This window comes from Corylus avellana, chromosome ca2 (genome assembly GCF_901000735.1).
Source record: "Corylus avellana chromosome ca2, CavTom2PMs-1.0".
Taxonomy (NCBI): domain Eukaryota; kingdom Viridiplantae; phylum Streptophyta; class Magnoliopsida; order Fagales; family Betulaceae; genus Corylus; species Corylus avellana.
In genome coordinates, this window is record NC_081542.1 from 17459010 (window position 1) to 17477753 (window position 18744).

At 35.4% G+C, this 18744-nt stretch overlaps 2 protein-coding genes across 2 annotated transcripts; both read left to right on the forward strand.

Moving 5' to 3' along the window:
* The first annotated feature begins 7486 nt into the window (after window positions 1-7486).
* On the forward strand, window positions 7487-9383 carry LOC132171484 (acyl transferase 4-like). The gene is made up of 2 exons (XM_059582806.1): window positions 7487-8094; window positions 8326-9383. Exons 1-2 carry the CDS (start codon window positions 7678-7680, stop codon window positions 9214-9216), a joined length of 1308 nt encoding a protein of 435 aa, XP_059438789.1. The 5' UTR covers window positions 7487-7677; the 3' UTR covers window positions 9217-9383.
* A 3328-nt stretch (window positions 9384-12711) lies between these two features.
* Window positions 12712-13608, forward strand: LOC132169195 (uncharacterized). Its single transcript, XM_059580265.1, has one exon. The coding sequence runs from the start codon at window positions 12712-12714 to the stop codon at window positions 13606-13608; it is 897 nt and encodes a 298-aa protein (XP_059436248.1).
* The last annotated feature ends 5136 nt before the right edge of the window (window positions 13609-18744 follow it).

The window sequence follows — 18744 nt, forward strand, 5'->3', positions numbered from 1 at the left end:
GGGGCCTATGTTCAACGTCATTGACATGAGATGATATGGACTAACTAGAGGGTGACATTTATATTACTTTGTGCCAGATGGAAAGGGTCTTCGCCCCAAGTTTTTTTACTATAATGGTTCACTTGGTCGTACATCTTGTCCGTGAATGCCGACTTGGTGGACCGGTACAGTATAGGTGGATGTATCCGGCAGAAAGGTAAAATAACTTTACTAATATTCATCAAATTATTTTTTTCTCCGATATACATCCGTCACTAACTGTAATGAATGAATTATGATCATATGTAGAAGCCTTGGAGTGTTCAAATCTAATGTTCGCAATAAAGCAGCTCCTGAGGGCTGCATTGCGGAGGGCTACATAGCAACGGAGTTGGTGGCGTTCTGCTCAAAGTATCTAGATCACGCACCAACATTTCACAATAGGGCTCTAAGAAACCCGGATGGTTCAAAAGGTGCGGGAACACGAGTCATCTTCGACCATGTCACATTGACACAAATTCACCGATACATTTTGTTTAATTCAGATGAGTTCCTTCAACTACGGACATAAGTCGTGTTAGTAGTGTATGTAAGTTCAATATCACCTTGCACCCTTAGTTGTGAATTATAATATAATTTAAATTTTGTATTGTAGGGTGCACATGGATACACTTAGGCGATCATGCAATAGGGGGCGAACGACGGAGGACCAATTGGAAACCAAACATCATACACTATTCTGCGATTGGTACCATGACTACGTAAGACTACCGTGATGTATAACTGATACAGACCCATTATATTTAGTTATTGGTTCATAACAACTAACAAAACTAACTTTCTTATGGTCAATTGTACGTATGTGCTAACAGGTCGATTGATTGGATGATCGGCAAAGGAAGGAAATAGGTGACAAACTGGTAACGCATTGTAAAGGGCCGAAGGCCACAGCGACCAGATATAACAGATATGTGGTTAACGGAAAACTATTTCGCACTATTGCATTTGATGCTGGAAAAAGGACCCAGAACAGCGGGGTGTGCGTGCCAACTGTTGATGGTGAAACGTACTATGGGAAGTTGACGAAAATAATTGAGGTGGAGTACTTCGACAGGACTAAGTATGTTTTGTTCAAGTGTGATTGGGCGGACAACACGAGGGACAGGGGGTACAAAGTAGACAAGTATGGCATACTGCTTGTCAGCTTAAAAAACCTTGTCCATCGGGTTCAGGAAATTACTGATGAGCCGTATGTGCTAACGTCACAAGTTGACCAAGTTTTTTACGTCCAAGATGAAAGGGACCCTGATTGGGCTTGTGTTGTAAGGACTAAACCTAGAAACGTATACGACGTTGGACAAGGTGAAGGTTCTGATGATGAAAGTGTCAGCTACCACGAGTGTGAGCCGCTCCTATTGACCAGCAATAATGAAGTGGATCCCCAGGATGACATTGACTACATCCGACAAGACTTAGATCCGTATGTGATTTAAAAAAATTTAAAACTTTAATAGTATATATCGTTCACATTATTTTGACGTATTTAATGTTATTTCTTTCTACATTGATTGGTTATTGTGGTGCATTTTTTATCTATTATATACATAATTAATTTGGTATATTATGTGTTTTGCAGGTTGACATGAGTACAAGGGGGAAGAGTAGACGATGAGGGTCCTAACAGATAGACGACCAGGGGTATAGACCCTTACTTCCTGAGCATGGGGAAGGGTCTCAGCCGGTTCCATATCACACGGAGGCCTCATATGATCTTGGTACTCCATATCCTACCATGAGCGAGCTGGGTGTATGTGCACATGGAGAGGTAGAGAGGATGTTCCACCCCGAGTTGAACACGAGTATACCATACAGTGAGCCATCGCAGCCAGATGACAGCGAGACACAATACTATGGGGAGCATGTGGATGATGGCTCAGGTGACTTGGAGGCCGATGATCCTCCAGAAGTGTTGGGCGTTCGCCAGCTCCGGACAATAAGTAAGTATATATGCTTCAAAAACCCATTTTGAATATGTATAAAATTTATGTAGTTACTATTAAATTTCAAATAATTAACATTTGCAATTATTAATGTGTTAGGTATCAGGGGAGACGGGAGTACCCAATTTCAGGTGGTGGACATCCCAGAATCGAACAAGAAGTGGGAGGTCCCCCTTGGCCAAAAAATCGTCTGCGTGTACAATAAGGCGTGGCAGCCCGTAAGATTTAGCGGGATGAAATTCAGAAGGGAGGCCGGCAACGTCATAAGGGCCGAGACTTATGTTAGGCTCCGGGATGAATGGGAGCATGTACATCCCCGTGCGAAGGAAGATGTATGGGACACCTTGATAGTATGGTTAAATTTTTTCTCATATTTTCGCACGTGTATTTCAATATTTTAAACGTTGTTAATGTGTGCAATTATACGCCTAATTTGTTCGACTTATATATGCAGACTCAGTTCTACATGCCGCCTGAGTACGATATTGAGGCGATTAAAAGGGACGCCTTCAGAGATATGGGCACGAAGCTGAAGAATTGGAGACACTCTGTAAAACGCTCATTAAAAATTCAAGCGGGCGATACTCTAGACTCAGTGAAGGCGAGAATGGGTGAGGCTGCCGTTAGGAAATACGACGCTGAGGACTTGAATGTCTTGTTGGCGAGATGGTGCGACCCAAAAAATCAGGTAGGTCCGGAGTGTTTTCAAAATCTGTCTTCTTGATTGGTTTGCTTTGTTCATAGGCATGTGATGATCGATCTCCCCTTGTTGATTATTGTCCATGTTTGGGTGTTTTCTAAATAATTTTAGCTTTTTTATTTTTTTCATTTTCGTGATTCATGATGCATTGACATACAACTCAGAGACCATCATAATTTCTTCAACTCAGCAATTACGAGCTTCAAAACATTTTATGAATGACATATATAGAAGTTATTTTTTAAAGAAAAACTAGGAAGAAAAAGAAAAATATTCATGCTTCTTATTTTTAAGTTGTTATTCCCCAAAAAACAAGTTTTAGGAACCAAAAACAGAATATAGAAAAATGGGGAAAAAAAAAAACTATCCCAATGAAGGTAGATAAATTTGATCCATGATCCATCCCAATGACCAATCTAATTTGTGTTTTGAAACAACATGATCAATTGCATATATATATATATATATATAGTAAAGAAATATATGAATATATTTGAATAGGAAGAAAAAAGGAGCAATTGGCTAGTGGAATTAATTGTAATTGTTTAGTTTGATTAATTGTAATTGGGTTATGCCTGACATTTTAAGAGTGATATACATATAGAAGTTTGCTGCCAAGATGAAGGAATTGCGAGCAAGAAACAACACGCCTCACTGCACTGGGTCGATGAGCTTCGCTAGAGCGACATATCAAGAGGTATTTATATATCTTTACTACATATATATATATAATCGGTTGTTTAGGTCGATCATTTTCTTAATTTTTTTTGTTTTTTTGTTGTTGTATTGATATATTTTCTATGCAGACCGTATCCGCAGGGGGCACTCCTCCAACTCGAGCGGAAAGTTACATCAAGACTCACAGATGCAAGGAAGGTGGCTATCCGAATGACGTGGTCATGGACAGATGTGTAAGTATTCAAACATATATATTTTGATAAATTATTTATGATTAACGTTCCTTATACGAGATACTAACTTGTTTTTTAATGTACAGGAGAGGATGAAGGAATTGATGCCCACTGATCCGACAAATACTAAGACTGTGACGGAAGGGACGATACGGTGGACACCTGATAACGCGTATGTTCAGGCGCATGGAAATAAGCCTAAGTATGCTGGCAGGGTCCGCCAGCTGGGTCCGAATGTGCTGCCGGTGCGGGGCAGCATACATTCATACTATACACCGTCCCAAACACGGTCTCAAAATTCTTGGAGCTCCTCGTTCTCACAGATGACAGATAGAATTAGAGAACTTGAGGAGGAGTGGGCAAACACAAAAAGTGCAATGGATGAGATGGCGAGGTAGATTGAAGCACAAAAAGCCCAGATAGCAGAGAAAGATGCTACGATTGAGGCTCGTTTCCGCCAGATCGAGGCAATGTTCGGGTCTACGTCTGGATCTACGCCCCCTAGAGGTAATGATATATTTTATTTTGTTTTTCTAACAATTGTTAACTGTTAGAAATAACTGTTAGAAACCCCTAGTTACAGCGGTCTATTTTAGAACTTACGTATATTTGCATCATATTATAGAGTAATTTTGAATTTTTATATTGATTATTATTGGTTCACAACTCATTTGTAGGTAATGCAAAGTAAGAGTTAGGGAATGATTGTGTTGAGTTGGGCGCCACAGGGCTGGTCATCACTGTTTGTTAAGTTCTATATACATATTACTGTTTATTGTTTTGTATATAGTTTGATCAAACTATATGTTTGTTGAGACTAATTGAAACTTATTTCTAGTAGATAGTCCAGAAATGTTTTATTGTATATTTGTTTTGCCTTGTGTTAGAATGTTTTTTTGATGTATATATATGTTTTGTTATGTGTTGTGTTGAAATGTAGTATGTGTGTTGAAATTTTGTTTAATGAAGTATGTGTTGGATATATGTTTGTTGAATATTGGATATATATTATTAATGAAGTTGTATTGTGTTGGATATATATTATTGGATATTTGATATATATTATTAATGAAGTTGTGTTGTGTTGGATATATTATTGGATATTTGATATATATTATTAATGAAGTTGTGTTGTGTTGGATATATGTATGTGGATTATGGATGTGTATTATGTATGTGGATTATGGATTATATTGGATTTGATTATGGATTGTGGATTATGTATGTGGACTATGGATTGGATTGAATTATGGATTATGGATTATGGATTATGTATGTGGATTAGATTGTATTATGGATGTGAATTATGGATTGGATTGGATTATGGATTGTGGATTATGTAGGTGGATTATGGATTTGATTGAATTGTGGATTATGTATGTGAATTGGATTGGATTAGATTGGATTAGATTGGATTGGATTGGATTATGTATGTGAATTGGATTGGATTGGATTATGGATTGTGGATTATGTATGTGGATTGAATTGGATATGATTATGTATGTGGATTATGGATTGAATTGAATTGGATTGGATTATGTATGTGGATTAGAAATATTTGAATATTGGAATTGGAATATCAGGAATTATTAAAAAAAAAAAAAAAAAAAGGTTTTTGACGTGTCAAAAACCACACGCACATATTTTCGACGTGTCAAAAATGCCACGTCAAAAATCTTTTGACGTGTGGAGAATTTTGACGTGGCAATTTTTGCACATGAAAATTTTTTTTTGACGTGGTAAAAATGACACGTCAAAAGTTTTTGACGTGTCACTGTAAACATGTCAAAAATCTGGGTTTTTTGACACCCACCCTTTTGACCGTTGATGAACGTCAAAAATGACACGTCAAAAACCCCTGGTAAAAAATTATCCCCATTTTTGTAGTGTTAGTTGTTAAAGATCCTATCGCTGCTTTATGGATTAGTAGGAGCAGTAGCAGTAGAAGTGTCTGGGACTCCATTCTATAGACTAGACGGCCTGGGCTAAGCATAGACGGTGTAATTTTATTGCTTATGAGATCATTGAATACTAGCACATTATGTGTTTGTGATTTTATAAATGAAAAATTATAGTACTCTGGTGACGTTATGATCTTATATTAGGAGAATTATTTTTATTTTGTTTAAATATGAATATGTTACAATTGCTCCCAATCGCTCTACCTCTAGAACTTAGGGCGTTACAGAAACACTCTAATGATAGAGAGCATGAAGCTCTAGAGTTACAATATCAGAAATACATCTAGGGGTTTCCTCAATCCAAGTATGATCAACCATGGATGCCGTTGCTTCCTTTGCTAATCCATGTGCAGCTTGGTTGGCATCTCTCTTCACATGACAAAACTTCCAAGTGCGAAGAGATCCCAAGACTACCTTTGTGTCCTCTAAAATCTGTCCAAACGGCCTCAGGCTGGCCTCTGACTCCCCAAAAGCTTTGACTACAGTTAATGAATCCCCTTCTAGAATAATGTCAAGGAAGCCCAATTCCCTGCAGAATCCAGCTGCTCGAAGAGCCCCCCAAGCCTCGCCAGTACTCGGTTCTTGAATCATCTGAACTATTTCACTTTTTGCTGCATTAACCATTCCTTCATGGTCCCTCACAATGACACCAACCCCATCCTTTTATTTTTAAAATCAAAGGAAACATCCCAATTGACTTTAGTTTATTCAATAGAAATAATCAAAACAATTAATAAAGAAAATGTTACGAGTACCAATTATGAGTATGCTATACATCATGTTAATTATATTCATATTTTGATAAAACATTTAATACCCATAACATTTCTTAATAAATTACGTGCAATTACATAAGCAAGAATGCAACCCTTCCTATATGATGGTACCTGTGCATAATTTAAAAAGCAAGTTGTCAACAACTCTAAAGAAAAAAGGCCATAAAACATTTAGGGAAAACTTCACTTTGGCCCCCTGGATTTCTACCCGATTTTACAAATCTCCATGAACTTCCAAATCTCTCATTTTGGACCCCTGAACTTTCAATTACTCTCAATTAGAACCCTTACGTTAATTTTAGCAGTTAAAAATACAAAAAAAATACCAAAATGTCTTTAATTTTCATTTTTTTAAAAATAAAAATATGTTTTGGAAGTTGAATGTTAGGGTATAAACGTCATGTAACGTTTAAAATTTGACGGAGGGTCCACATTGAGAGTAATTGAAAGTTTAGAGGTCCAAAATGAGATATTTGAAAGTTCAGGGAGAGTTTATAAAATCGAGTGAAAGTTTAGGGGACTAAAATGAAGTTTCTCCAAACATTTAATACCCATAACATTTCTTAATAAATTACGTGCAATTACATAAGCAAGAATGCAACCCTTCCTATATGATGGTACCTGTGCATAATTTAAAAAGCAAGTTGTCAACAACTCTAAAGAAAAAAGGCCATAAAATATTTAGGAAAAACTTCATTTTGGCCCCCTGAATTTTTACCCGATTTTACAAATCCCCATGAACTTTCAAATCTCTCATTTTGGACCCCTGAACTTTCAATTACTCTTAATTAGAACCCTTACGTTAATTTTAGCCGTTAAAAATACAAAAAAAATACCAAAATGTCTTTAATTTTCATTTTTTTTTTAAATAAAAAAATGTTTTGGACGTTGAATGTTAGGGTATAAACGTCATGTAACGTTTAAAATTTGACGGAGGGTCCACATTGAGAGTAATTAAAAGTTTAGAGGTCCAAAATGAGATATTTGAAAGTTCAGAGAAAGTTTATAAAATCGAGTGAAAGTTTAGGGGACTAAAATGAAGTTTCTCCAAACATTTAATACCCATAACATTTCTTAATAAATTAGGTGCAATTACATAAGCAAAAACGCAACCCTTCGTATATGATGGTACCTGTGCGTAATTTAAAAAGCAAGTTGTCAAAAACCCTAAAGAAAAAAGGCCACTTTGCTTGGAGAAGTACTTGTACCAAACCCCAATAGTTCAGACTTCGAAGCCAAGGAATTTATATGTTTAAAATATACATTTCCATTCTCCTACTCTCCCTATAAAATTCTATCCAGTCCAGCACATACCAAAATGGTATTCTATCCTTCAATCTTCATCTAATTATGGCTTTCTCTGTGATCAGGTCACGAGGAAGCCTAGTTAGGCCATCTGAGCAGACACCATCTGGAACACTTGATCTGTCAGTTATTGATAGATTGCCTGTCCTGAGATGCAATGCTCGAACGTTGCATGTTTTTGGACATGGCCCTGAAGAGGCAGCAAAAGTTATAAGACAAGGTTTGTCGAGGGCTTTGGTTCCTTACTACCCTCTTGCTGGGAGGCTGAAAGAGTCGAGCAGCCAAGGTGGTCGGCTCCAAATCGAATGCTCTGGAGAAGGCGTGTGGTTTGTCGAGGCTTCTGCTGATTGTACTCTTGATGCTGCCAATTACTTGGACGATGCTGTTTCCGTCCCATCTGATGACCTTCTGCCTGACCATATCCCTGAAAATCAAGACATAGACCCACTTGTGCAGATGCAGGTATATATATATATATCCAATAATTAAGGAACCAATTCCCCTAGTACTTTGCTAAACAATGCTATTAGCTAGACTTTGAAACATTCTCAAAGAAAAACACTTATTAGTTTTTAGATGAGATGATCAAAATATCCGATCAACAGTTTGTTAGCATTTTTATTTGCCAAAAATAAATAAATAACAGCAAAAGGAAAAAGCTTTAACAAACAAATTTGCGACAATGTGTTTCAGGTGACACAATTTGCATGCGGTGGAATCGTGATTGGCCTCCTATTCTGCCATACCATATGTGATGGCCTAGGAGCAGCACAATTTCTAAACGCGGTCGGCGAGCTGGCTAAAGGGGCTGAGCATCTGAGCACTATACCAGTGTGGCAGAGGGACTTTTTCCCACCTCTACCGGAAGAAGCAAAGATCATTGCGCCGGTAAACCCGCCGCCGCCGCCGCCCCCAATACCCAACAACAGGCTAGAGCATGCCAACGTAGATATAACTCTCGATCAAATCAACCAGCTCAAGCAAGAATTTCATCAATCAACAGGACAGAAATGCTCTGCGTTCGAAATTGTGGCTGCCAAATTCTGGAGTTGCCGAACGCGAGCCATAAACTGGAAGCAAAATACACAACTCACGCTTGTCTTCTTCGCAAATTGCCGGCAGCTCTTGGACCCTCCATTGCCAAACGGTTTCTACGGCAACTGCTTCTTCCCGGTGACAATCAAAGCCTGGAGTGATTCCCTCGCCGGTGCATCAATCAGCGACGTTGTGGGAATGATCCAAGAAGCAAAGGCTACGCTTCCCACTGCGTTTGCCAAGTACATCAAGGCAGTGAAGGGTGAGTCAGTCGAGAAGGAGGACGGAGACGACCCATTTGCACCGCCGACGGCTTACACCACTCTATTCATTTCGGAGTGGGGACGGCTGGGATTCAACCAAGTGGACTACGGATGGGGCCCACCGGTCCACATCGTTCCAATACAAGGGTCAAGCACGATACCTGTGGGCATAATGGGATCCTTGCCTTCGCCCAACAAAGGAGTGCGGTTGATGACGTGGTGCGTGGAGGAGCCCCATCGCCAACATTTCCTCGATCAAATGATGGCTGCAGGCTGCAGTAAGTGATCTGTAACATTAAATATTCTCAAAAAAACATATCCAAAAGAACGTGGAGGGGATAATTATTGTCATATTTTGGGTTGTTATTAATTGCATTACTCTTTAGGTTGTACTTTGTTTTATTGAATATGTTGTGTTCACGAGTGAAAAGCAATAAAATTTACATATTCTTGGTGGAAAAGTATTTTTTTGGTTTTTGGCTTTTATTGAAAATCGTCAAATATTTTTTATATTTTCGTATAATATAAAGAGACTTGAGAAAGAGATAGACACAATCGATTGAGACCCATTGCAGTTGCCTTGCAATTTGAATAAGCAATTATGAAAAAGCTCAACTTTAGAGCATTCACATCCAACTCAACAAAAAAGTCATCAAATTGTTGAGTAGGCACAGTATTTAGTAAAGTATATCATATATTAATAATAAAAAATGCATTCTTTTATCTCTCCTCTAATAAAAAAAACTATTTTATCATCTCTCTTCTATAAAATGAAAAACCAGTGTTCTTCTTTCTCCCTCTTTCTCTTCCGGCATTATTTAAGAACTTTTGTTGTTAATAACTTGCTATTGAATGCTTTATTTTAAAACAATATGATGGTTAATAAGAAACGTGGTATTAAATGCTTCATTTTTTTTCTTCTTAAATATGAAAATTAGAAAAAAAAATACAAAATTTTTAAAAATATGACCATTAGGAAAATAATATATTTTTTAAAAGAATATGATCATTAAAAAACAAAAAAGACAGTTGATAGTTTAAAAAATGATATTTTGGCTAAATTTTGCTGAGCCGGATGTGAATGTTCTTATAAGGCTTAACTATAAATAGGTGTTGAGACAATGCATTTTAAATGTTTATAGATACTTTGCCCTATTTTAAACGGGTTTTCACCATACTAATTTGTAAGAAATTTCTGTCCGCCCCCCTAAATGAGCTTTCTCATAATTGTGAAAGTTAGGGGCCAGGACCCAAAAAAAAAAAAAAATGATGCAGAAACAAGGGGAGATTAGCACATGAACCCCTGGAAGATAATGGTGAACAAACTGTGAAGCCATTAGGATCTGCCATCCCACATTAATCTTCTTCCTTGGGTACAATGCCAAGTCTGTCTAATGGGCCAACTTTGGTCGAGTCTGGGCTTGGTCAGAGTTTGGTTATTCCTCTAAAGTTAATTAAAATTGTATTAAGAACAAAGTTCAAATGATTTTTTTTTTTTTTTTAAAAAAAAAGTCAGTCTATTAAATTAATATGTCATTAAAGCACATAAATTTTACAAGTATTTTAAAAATTCACATGCTCTGATAACATATATCACTTTATATTATAATTGCATGTCCATACTTTTAAATATAGATGTCGTTTTAATAGATTAGATTAGAAAATTTTCCTTCAATCCCAATTTCTTTGATTTGTATACTAATCCTATTTTTACTAAAAATCGGATTCTAAAGTTCGAATGGGTATTATAAATCATTTGATTTGATTTGCAATGTTAAACTATCATTTGTTTTGCAATGTTTTTCTTAATTTTTTTTTAAAAAATTTAATTAACCTTCCAAATTTGGAAGGTTGATTAATTAAATCAAATGGAAAAAAAATATAGAATTTTCTGAATCAAATAAAAAATTCAAAAAAATAAAAATAAAGAATTCAAATAAAAGTAGTTATAATACCATTTTCTTGGTAGCTATGATGGAAAATTTTGGGAATATGAGGATGTGAATGTCAATAGGGCATCCAAATCCACATCCCACATATCCAATGGCCCCATTGAAGAAAGCATGCAACATAAAAGTCAACGACATGTTTTTTCAGGGCCTCGCATTTCTTAGCTTTGCATCATGCTGCTTGACAATCATACTTCCCCGTTCACACCGGCATCATTTGTCTTTTCTTTATTAAAAAGAATAAATAAATAACACATATACTATAAATGTGTTGTGGAGCATCAGCATCATTCAGTTGATGATGAGGAGGAGGAAGATTATGTTATTGTGATCATTGCGATGAATCAAATCAGAAGCACAGGTATATAACACGTGGTGATTAACTACGTAATTAATTATTTCCTGTCTTGTCATTCTTAATAGTGATTTACTCAATAATAATTATAATTTTGATACTCCCGTGCATGATTAGATGCCATAATCATGCATGATGCATGCTTACGATGTTGATAAAGATGTTGCGGTATACCTTGTTTGAATTTGATAGAGGTCAACAGTTTAAGCCAAAAGTAACACGAGATTATTAAGTTCACACCGTCACGGTACGGCAGTTTTTTGTTGACCAGAGGATCCTCTCTTGGATGGGATCCACTTAGAGAATTCGAGAGGCTCAAATTAAGTATCTGGACCGTCAATCTACTAATAAAATTAATAAAATAAAATTATAAAAATCAAAATAAAATTAATAAAAACCTTTAAAAATTTTGTAAATTTTTTTGTGGTCGCTGATGTTTAAACTTTAGGGGTGGCTTCGGCCACCCTAGACCGCAGTTTTTTGTTAACCAAAGGAACCTCTCTTGGATGGGATCCCCTCGAATTCCTTAGAGGCTCAAATTAAGTATTTGGACCGTCAATCTACTAATAAAATTAATAAAATAAAATTATAAAAATCAAAATAAAATTAATAAAACCCTTTAAAAATTTTGTAAATTTTTTTGTGGTGGCTAGTGTTTAAACTTTAGGGGTGGCTTCAACCACCTCAGACCTGGCTTCGGAGGTGTATTAAGAGAGAGTGCAGAATAACTGGGCTCGATCGCAGTTCCAAGAAGTTGTCTATATCCTATTGCGCTCGAACGCAGATTGAGCATAGTTCTAGGAAGTTTTTCATACCCGAGTGCGCTCAAACGCAGATCGAGCACACATCAAGCGTAGTTCCAAAGAAGAGTTTTTTTTTTTTTTTTTACACGTGAACAGTATTTCTTTGTTGTAAATCTGTTGGTGATTTGTTATAATCAGTTGGAGTCAGTGGTTAGTTGTTAGAAGATTGTTAAACTTATAATCAAGTGTATAAATACTGGTTCATGTAACTTGAAACAACTAAGTTGAATATATCAGAGAATTCATTCACTCTCTGTTTTTCACTTGTTCTTTAGTTTTCTTCCCTCTTCTTTGCATTCTTTTTGTTACGAATTGTAAAGTTTGACATGGTATCAGAACCATAATCACAATTGTAATTCATCTGCAATTTTCAGTTTATTTTCAATGGCAGACCTTCCATCGTCTTCCGCTCACCCACGTCCTCCTTCAGAATTTTCGATTTCCATGGAAAACCAATCTCCAAATAGTCACACTCATCCTAACAATTTGGAAGAGAATCCTCCAAACAATTTTTTTAGCCTTTTGCAAACACTCGCCTGATTGACCCTTCAAGCCCTTTGTTTCTCCATAGTGGTGATAATCCAGGGATTTTGTTAGTTTCTCAGCCATTGTCAGGAGAAAATTATAGCACATGGAGCCGTTCAATGCTTGTTGCTTTGAGTACAAAGAACAAAATGTGTCTCATTGACGGTTCTTTTCCTAAACCTTCAATGTTTAAGAGTTGTTACAATGCATGGGTTCTTTGCAATGATCTTGTAATTTCATGGATCCTTAATTCTGTTTCTAAGGAGATTTATTCTACTGTCATCTACATTACTTCTGCTGAAGTTATGTGGGAGGATCTCAAAGATCGATACTCTCAAAGAAATGGTCCTTGTGTTTTTCAGTTGCAAAAAGCCATTTCCGTTGTCACTCAAGAAAAATCCTCTATAAGTCAATACTTTACTTGTATTAAGGCTCTCTGGGAAGAACTTAATAACTATAGACCTATTTCTATATGCAATTGTTGCAATTGTGGTCGTATGAAGTCCATTCTTGAGCTCTATAGCCAAGAAAAAGTTCTGCAATTTTTGATGGGTCTGAATGATTCTTTTTCAACTGTCAGAGCACAGATTTTGCTAACAAACCCTCTTCCACCCATCAATAAGGTTTTTTCTCTTATTATTCAAGAGGAAAAACAAAGGGAAATAACTGTCAATTCCATTAGCCATGATACCTCTGCCCTCATGACTAGAACCCCTATCCCTAACCCTGTTGCATCTCCTATGCCTAATCCTACTGCCTCACCCATATGCCAATCCCATGATCATGCTGCCTACATGACCAAAGCCACTTCATCAGGGCCTAGGTTTTCTAAGCAGAATTTTAAGAAGGATCGCCCCATATGCTCTCATTGTGGACTATCAGATCATACTGTTAAAAAATGTTACAAGGTTTATGGTTTTCCCCCAGGGTTTAAGTTCACCCGAAGCAAACCAAATTTTTTTGCTCCACATTCATCAAATCAAGTGCAGGGAACTAATTTGGCTAAGGTTCAGCAGTTGAGTAATCCTCCTTTCCATGATCTCTGAGTAGTGTCAGCAATTGATGGAATTGCTAAAACAATACCCCATCCAATCCCCTCAATCTTTTGCTGCAAATTCAGTTGGTAGCACAGCAGGTTATCTCCAACCTCTTAATCCAAAATTTTCTGTTTTTTCTGCTTCATTTGCTAATGTTGTACCACATTTCACACAAAACACACATTTCTTGGATTATAGATACTGGTGTAACTGACCACATGATTAGCTGTCCATCCCTTTTTACCTCTATTACTGCTATAGTTTCAACACATGTAAAGTTACCAAATGGATCTATAGCTTCTGCCACGCATATAGGCATTGTCAAACTTTCAGACAATCTTATATTGATTGAAATTTTGTGTGTTCCAACTTTTACCTTCAATCTCATTTCAGCTAGCAAACTTATTAAAAATCTAAGATGTTGTCTCATCTTCTTTGCTGGATATTGTTTTATACAGAATTTGTACCATTGGAAAATGATTTTGGTAAGTAAGGAAGAAGCTGCTTTATTTGTTTTGTTGCAAGAAGACAAAGTCTCTGCTCACACCCAAGCTGCATCATTTCCTTCATTTTAACAACATGCTTCCTATAATTCCATCAAATAGTTGTCACATGATGTTTGGCACTATAGACTAGGGCACCATTCCATTTCTAGAATAAGGCTATTACAAAAGCATGTTCCTGAAATTTCTTGTACATCTACTAGCATTTGTTCCATTTGTCCAATGGCCAAACAACATAAACTTCCTTTTTCAGTCAGCACTTACGTTTCTTTGTTACCATTTGATCTCATTCATTATGATATTTGGGGTCCTATAGCCACCAAGTCAATAAATGGTTTTGTTTTATTTCTTACAATTGTGGATGACTATTCAAGATTTATTTGGGTTCATTTGATGCAACACAAATCTCAAACTAGTTATATTATCAAATCATTCATTCAACTTGTTCTCACTCAATTCAAAACCAAAGTAAAATGTTTTCTTTGTTGTAAATCTTTTGGTGATTTGTTATAATCAGTTGGAGTTAGTGGTTAGTTGTTAGAAGCTTATTAAACTTATAATCAAGTGTATAAATATTGTTTCATGTAACTTGAAACAACTAAGTTGAATATATCAGAGAATTCATTCATTCTCTGTTTTTCACTTGTTCTTGAGTTTTCTTCCCTCTTCTTTGCATTCTTTTTGTTACGAATTGCAAAGTTTGATAGGGTGGCTTCGGCCACCCCTAGAGTTTAAACAGTGGTGGCCGGCCACCACAAAAAAAAAAAATTACAAATTTTTTAAAGTTTTTTATTAATTTTTATTTTGATTTTTATAATTTTATTAGTAGATTGTTATGGACTGTTGGATCACATCCAACAGTCTAGATGCTTGATTAGGGAATTCGAGGGGATCCGGATCCTCGTCTCTTCCAATTTTTAAATTTGGTTTATCTTTTTATATATATATGATGTTACATTATGATATAATATTGATACGATTTAAAAAAAAAAAAAATAGTTTTGATTTTAAATTTTGATAATAAAATGATACCACCAATTTTATTTGAAATGAATAAGACTTTTGTCCACGTTTTTAGACCAATTAACGTAGTTACTACAAATCGTATGCATATGTGAACTTAGATGGGGGTTGTGCATGTGGATGTAAACTAGCTAGTGCTTTACACATACATGAAATTGTTATTAATATTTTTGAAAATTATACTTGCCCTTCAAAGTTTCAAACTATCACTCAATTAACTACGATTTACTTGACAATTTTCAACACTTTTATGAGGACACAAACCGAGGACCAGAAGGTGAAGCCTTGGACCAATTTTTGTAGATGGAGTTGACTAAATTTTTATGAGGGGAAAGGAATTAATGTAATACTATGGTCTATACTAAGGTTGAGAAATTTTTAAGTCGAACTTAAGGGTCAATAAGAAACATTTGGCATGAAAATTAGAAAAAAAAAATGTGCCTAATTTGACACTCGGGCCATTTTTTGGCATGAGTGATCGATCACTAGGTGTCAGAAACCTAATGATAGATCAATTATCTTTCTGTGATCGATCATGGTCAACTAGTTTTCGATTTAAATACGAAGACTTATAGAATAAAAAGCCAATTTAAAAGTCACAAAATTTTATTGTTTAACGAAAAGGAAGATGAGAGAGATGACAAAATTAAAAATAAAAACACAAGGAAAAGATATAAAAGAAAGCCAATTTAAAAGTCTAATTCCATCTCCTTTATCGCTTGGCACTGCCTAGAGACGGCTGCTACAAATTATTTGTTGTAGCCTGCAAATTATCAAAAAAATAATTAAGTTTTAACATGTAGGGCACACACAGCTCAAACTCTAGCTATGAATTGCACCTTCTAAGCAAATAATTAATTAAACGATGAGTGGTAGGCTCAGGGATGAGAACATATCTTCTACCAATCATTTGAACTGAATAATATTTAATTAATTATATTAAAAAAGTATTTTTATCTTTTTACATTTTGAGCGAACAAAAATACCTCGCAAATATAACTAATTGTATATTATTCAATTCAAATGAACTTGAGATAATCCTAATTTCAGAGATGGAGCTAGAAACTATTATGGGTAGGGGCTAAAAGCCAAAAAATGTTGATGCTGGGGGGCCAACTAGCTCTACCTTAATTTTTATTTTTTGTTTTTAGGAATTGAGCGGGGCATGGCCTATAACAGTCCCTCTCCCTAGGTGGGGGTTCATCCGTCTTTGGACATACGTAGTCACACAATAATTATATAGAAAAAAAAAAATGTATTATAGAAGAAGGAGAGGAGATAGAAACCAAGAGCATTGAGCATCTCCAAGAGACCATGTAAACTAACTTTTTAGTTAAAATAACATCTCCTTGTCCCTATAGGGCTGCCACCCAATGACCAAATGACCACGGGGCAGCGGCCGAGAGCCTTTCTGGGTTTCGATCTATCCGATCAGAACAATTGGCAGAAAAGACCGGTGCACAACCGGCGGCCAGAACTCGGCCACCCACAGAGTTTCATCCTCCATACACCACCTTGATGGGTTTCAAGTGGTTTGATTTCTCCAAAATGGTGGTTTTAAGTGGTTCAATACAGTTTGTGGTGAGGGAGAGAGAGAGAGGAGTGGAAAAAATAATAAAAAATAGATTAAAAATAATATTTAAATAAAATAGGCATCATAAAATAAAGAGTCTGTTAGAGTTCATTGCGAAAAAAATAGTAGCTAAACTAAAAAAGTGGTATTTTGAGTAGCTAAACTATAATTCATTGCTAGAGATGCTCTAAGTGCACCAATGACATAGCTAGTCGTGCAATAATTATATAGAAGAATGTGTTATAATTTATTTATTTGTAAGCTCACCTACATTTAAAATAAAAATAAAAAAGAGAGAAAAAGAGGGAATATATTCTGCTCAGTGTTTGGTGCTACCATCTAAACTTGTGGAGAAATTGAAATGAAATGAGGCATGGAATCTTCCTCTTTCTTAGGAGAAAATTCAATGGGAGGTGTTTGGTGCTACCATCTAAACTCGTGGAGAAATCGAAATGAAATAAGGCATGGAATCTTCCTCTTTCCCATTGAGAAAATTCAATGGGAGGTGTTTGGTGCTACCATCTAAACTTGTGGAGAAATCTAAATGAAATAAGACATGGAATCTTCCTCTTTCTTAGGAGGAAATTCAATGGGAGGTGAGACCTCAAAGTTTCCTTATAACGTTCATTTATGAGCTATTAATTTCACTGTTCTTTTGTTAGGATCCGAATCTTCTCAAATTGTAAAAAAATTAAAGATTTTTTAATTATTAATTATAGTCTTTTATTTTAAATTTAATTGTCTATAAAATTATTTAAACTTTTATATTAACAATTAAAAAATTTTCAATTTCTCTTCCATTAGAAGAAATCTCAATTTCATACAATTTCCCACACGTCGTCGTGGTAGGTACAATGTGAATGGTTGAGTGGTTCCCACGGTATCATCAACATAGAAAATCATTAAAGCTCATGAAAAATATAATATAAATGTTAAGAATTAAAAAAAAAAAAAAAAATTGATTTCCATTCTTCTACCAAGTCTGTGGTTGAGTGGTTCCCACTCTCAATCTCTCTCTGAGGCTTCTAGATTGCCATTCTTCTGCCTCTAAGCTTAGCTCGCCAATCAAAGAGCGAGTACAAAACAATCTTAAGTTGCGACAAGTGGACAGATACCAATCTTCTAGAAGCATCATTATCCAATGTCTAACTTTCTACTAACATTACCCTTCGGGGTTGCTTCCTTTTGTCGTTCGTTCATGAACCTCTCAATTGCTTTTTTTTTTTTGGTTGAAATCATAATTACCATCACGCTACTGAGAATATATATATATATATATATATATATATATTTATATATTTGGCCTAAATTCCCTAAAAAAATATTATATATTTTTAGGAAAAACTTCACAAATTTTTTCTATACTTTAGCTCGTTTTGAAATTATCATTAATTTTGAAGTTCAAAAATTCACAAATTAGGGTATTGAAATTTCAATTTTTTTGCAATGTCTTCATTCGTTAGGATTTTCTGTTAAATCTTATGAAAATTTTCAAAAAACTATTTTTTTTTTCAAATTTATAAAAAATAAAAAAATATTGCAAAGATTCAAGCGTAAGTATTTTTGCAAATTCCGTTAAAGCTCGGCTAATGTTTGAATTTTTACAGTTTTTTATAATAATAAAAAAAGGACATTTTGAAAATTTTATTAAGATTTACCGAAAAATTCTAACATATAAATGATATAACAAAAAATTAAAAATTTAATACCCTAAGTTGAGAGTTTATAAACTTCGGAAGAATAATTTCAAAAAACACGTAATGACGGTCAATGAATAATGCTATAAGTCTTCCTAAAGTCTTTCTAGAATCATTCCAAATGTGATGTGGCTTTTAAAATCACCGTTGAATTTAAAATGTGATTTATTGATTTTTGATCTATTGGTAATTTTAAAAGCCATATCACATTTGGGATGACTCTAGGAGAATTCTAGGAAGACTTATAGTATTACTCATGGTCAAAAGAAATGTATATCTCACAGTCATATTATTTAAAGGACAAAATTTTTCTCCAAATTAGGTTGGAGGAATTTCTTTTAACCTAATA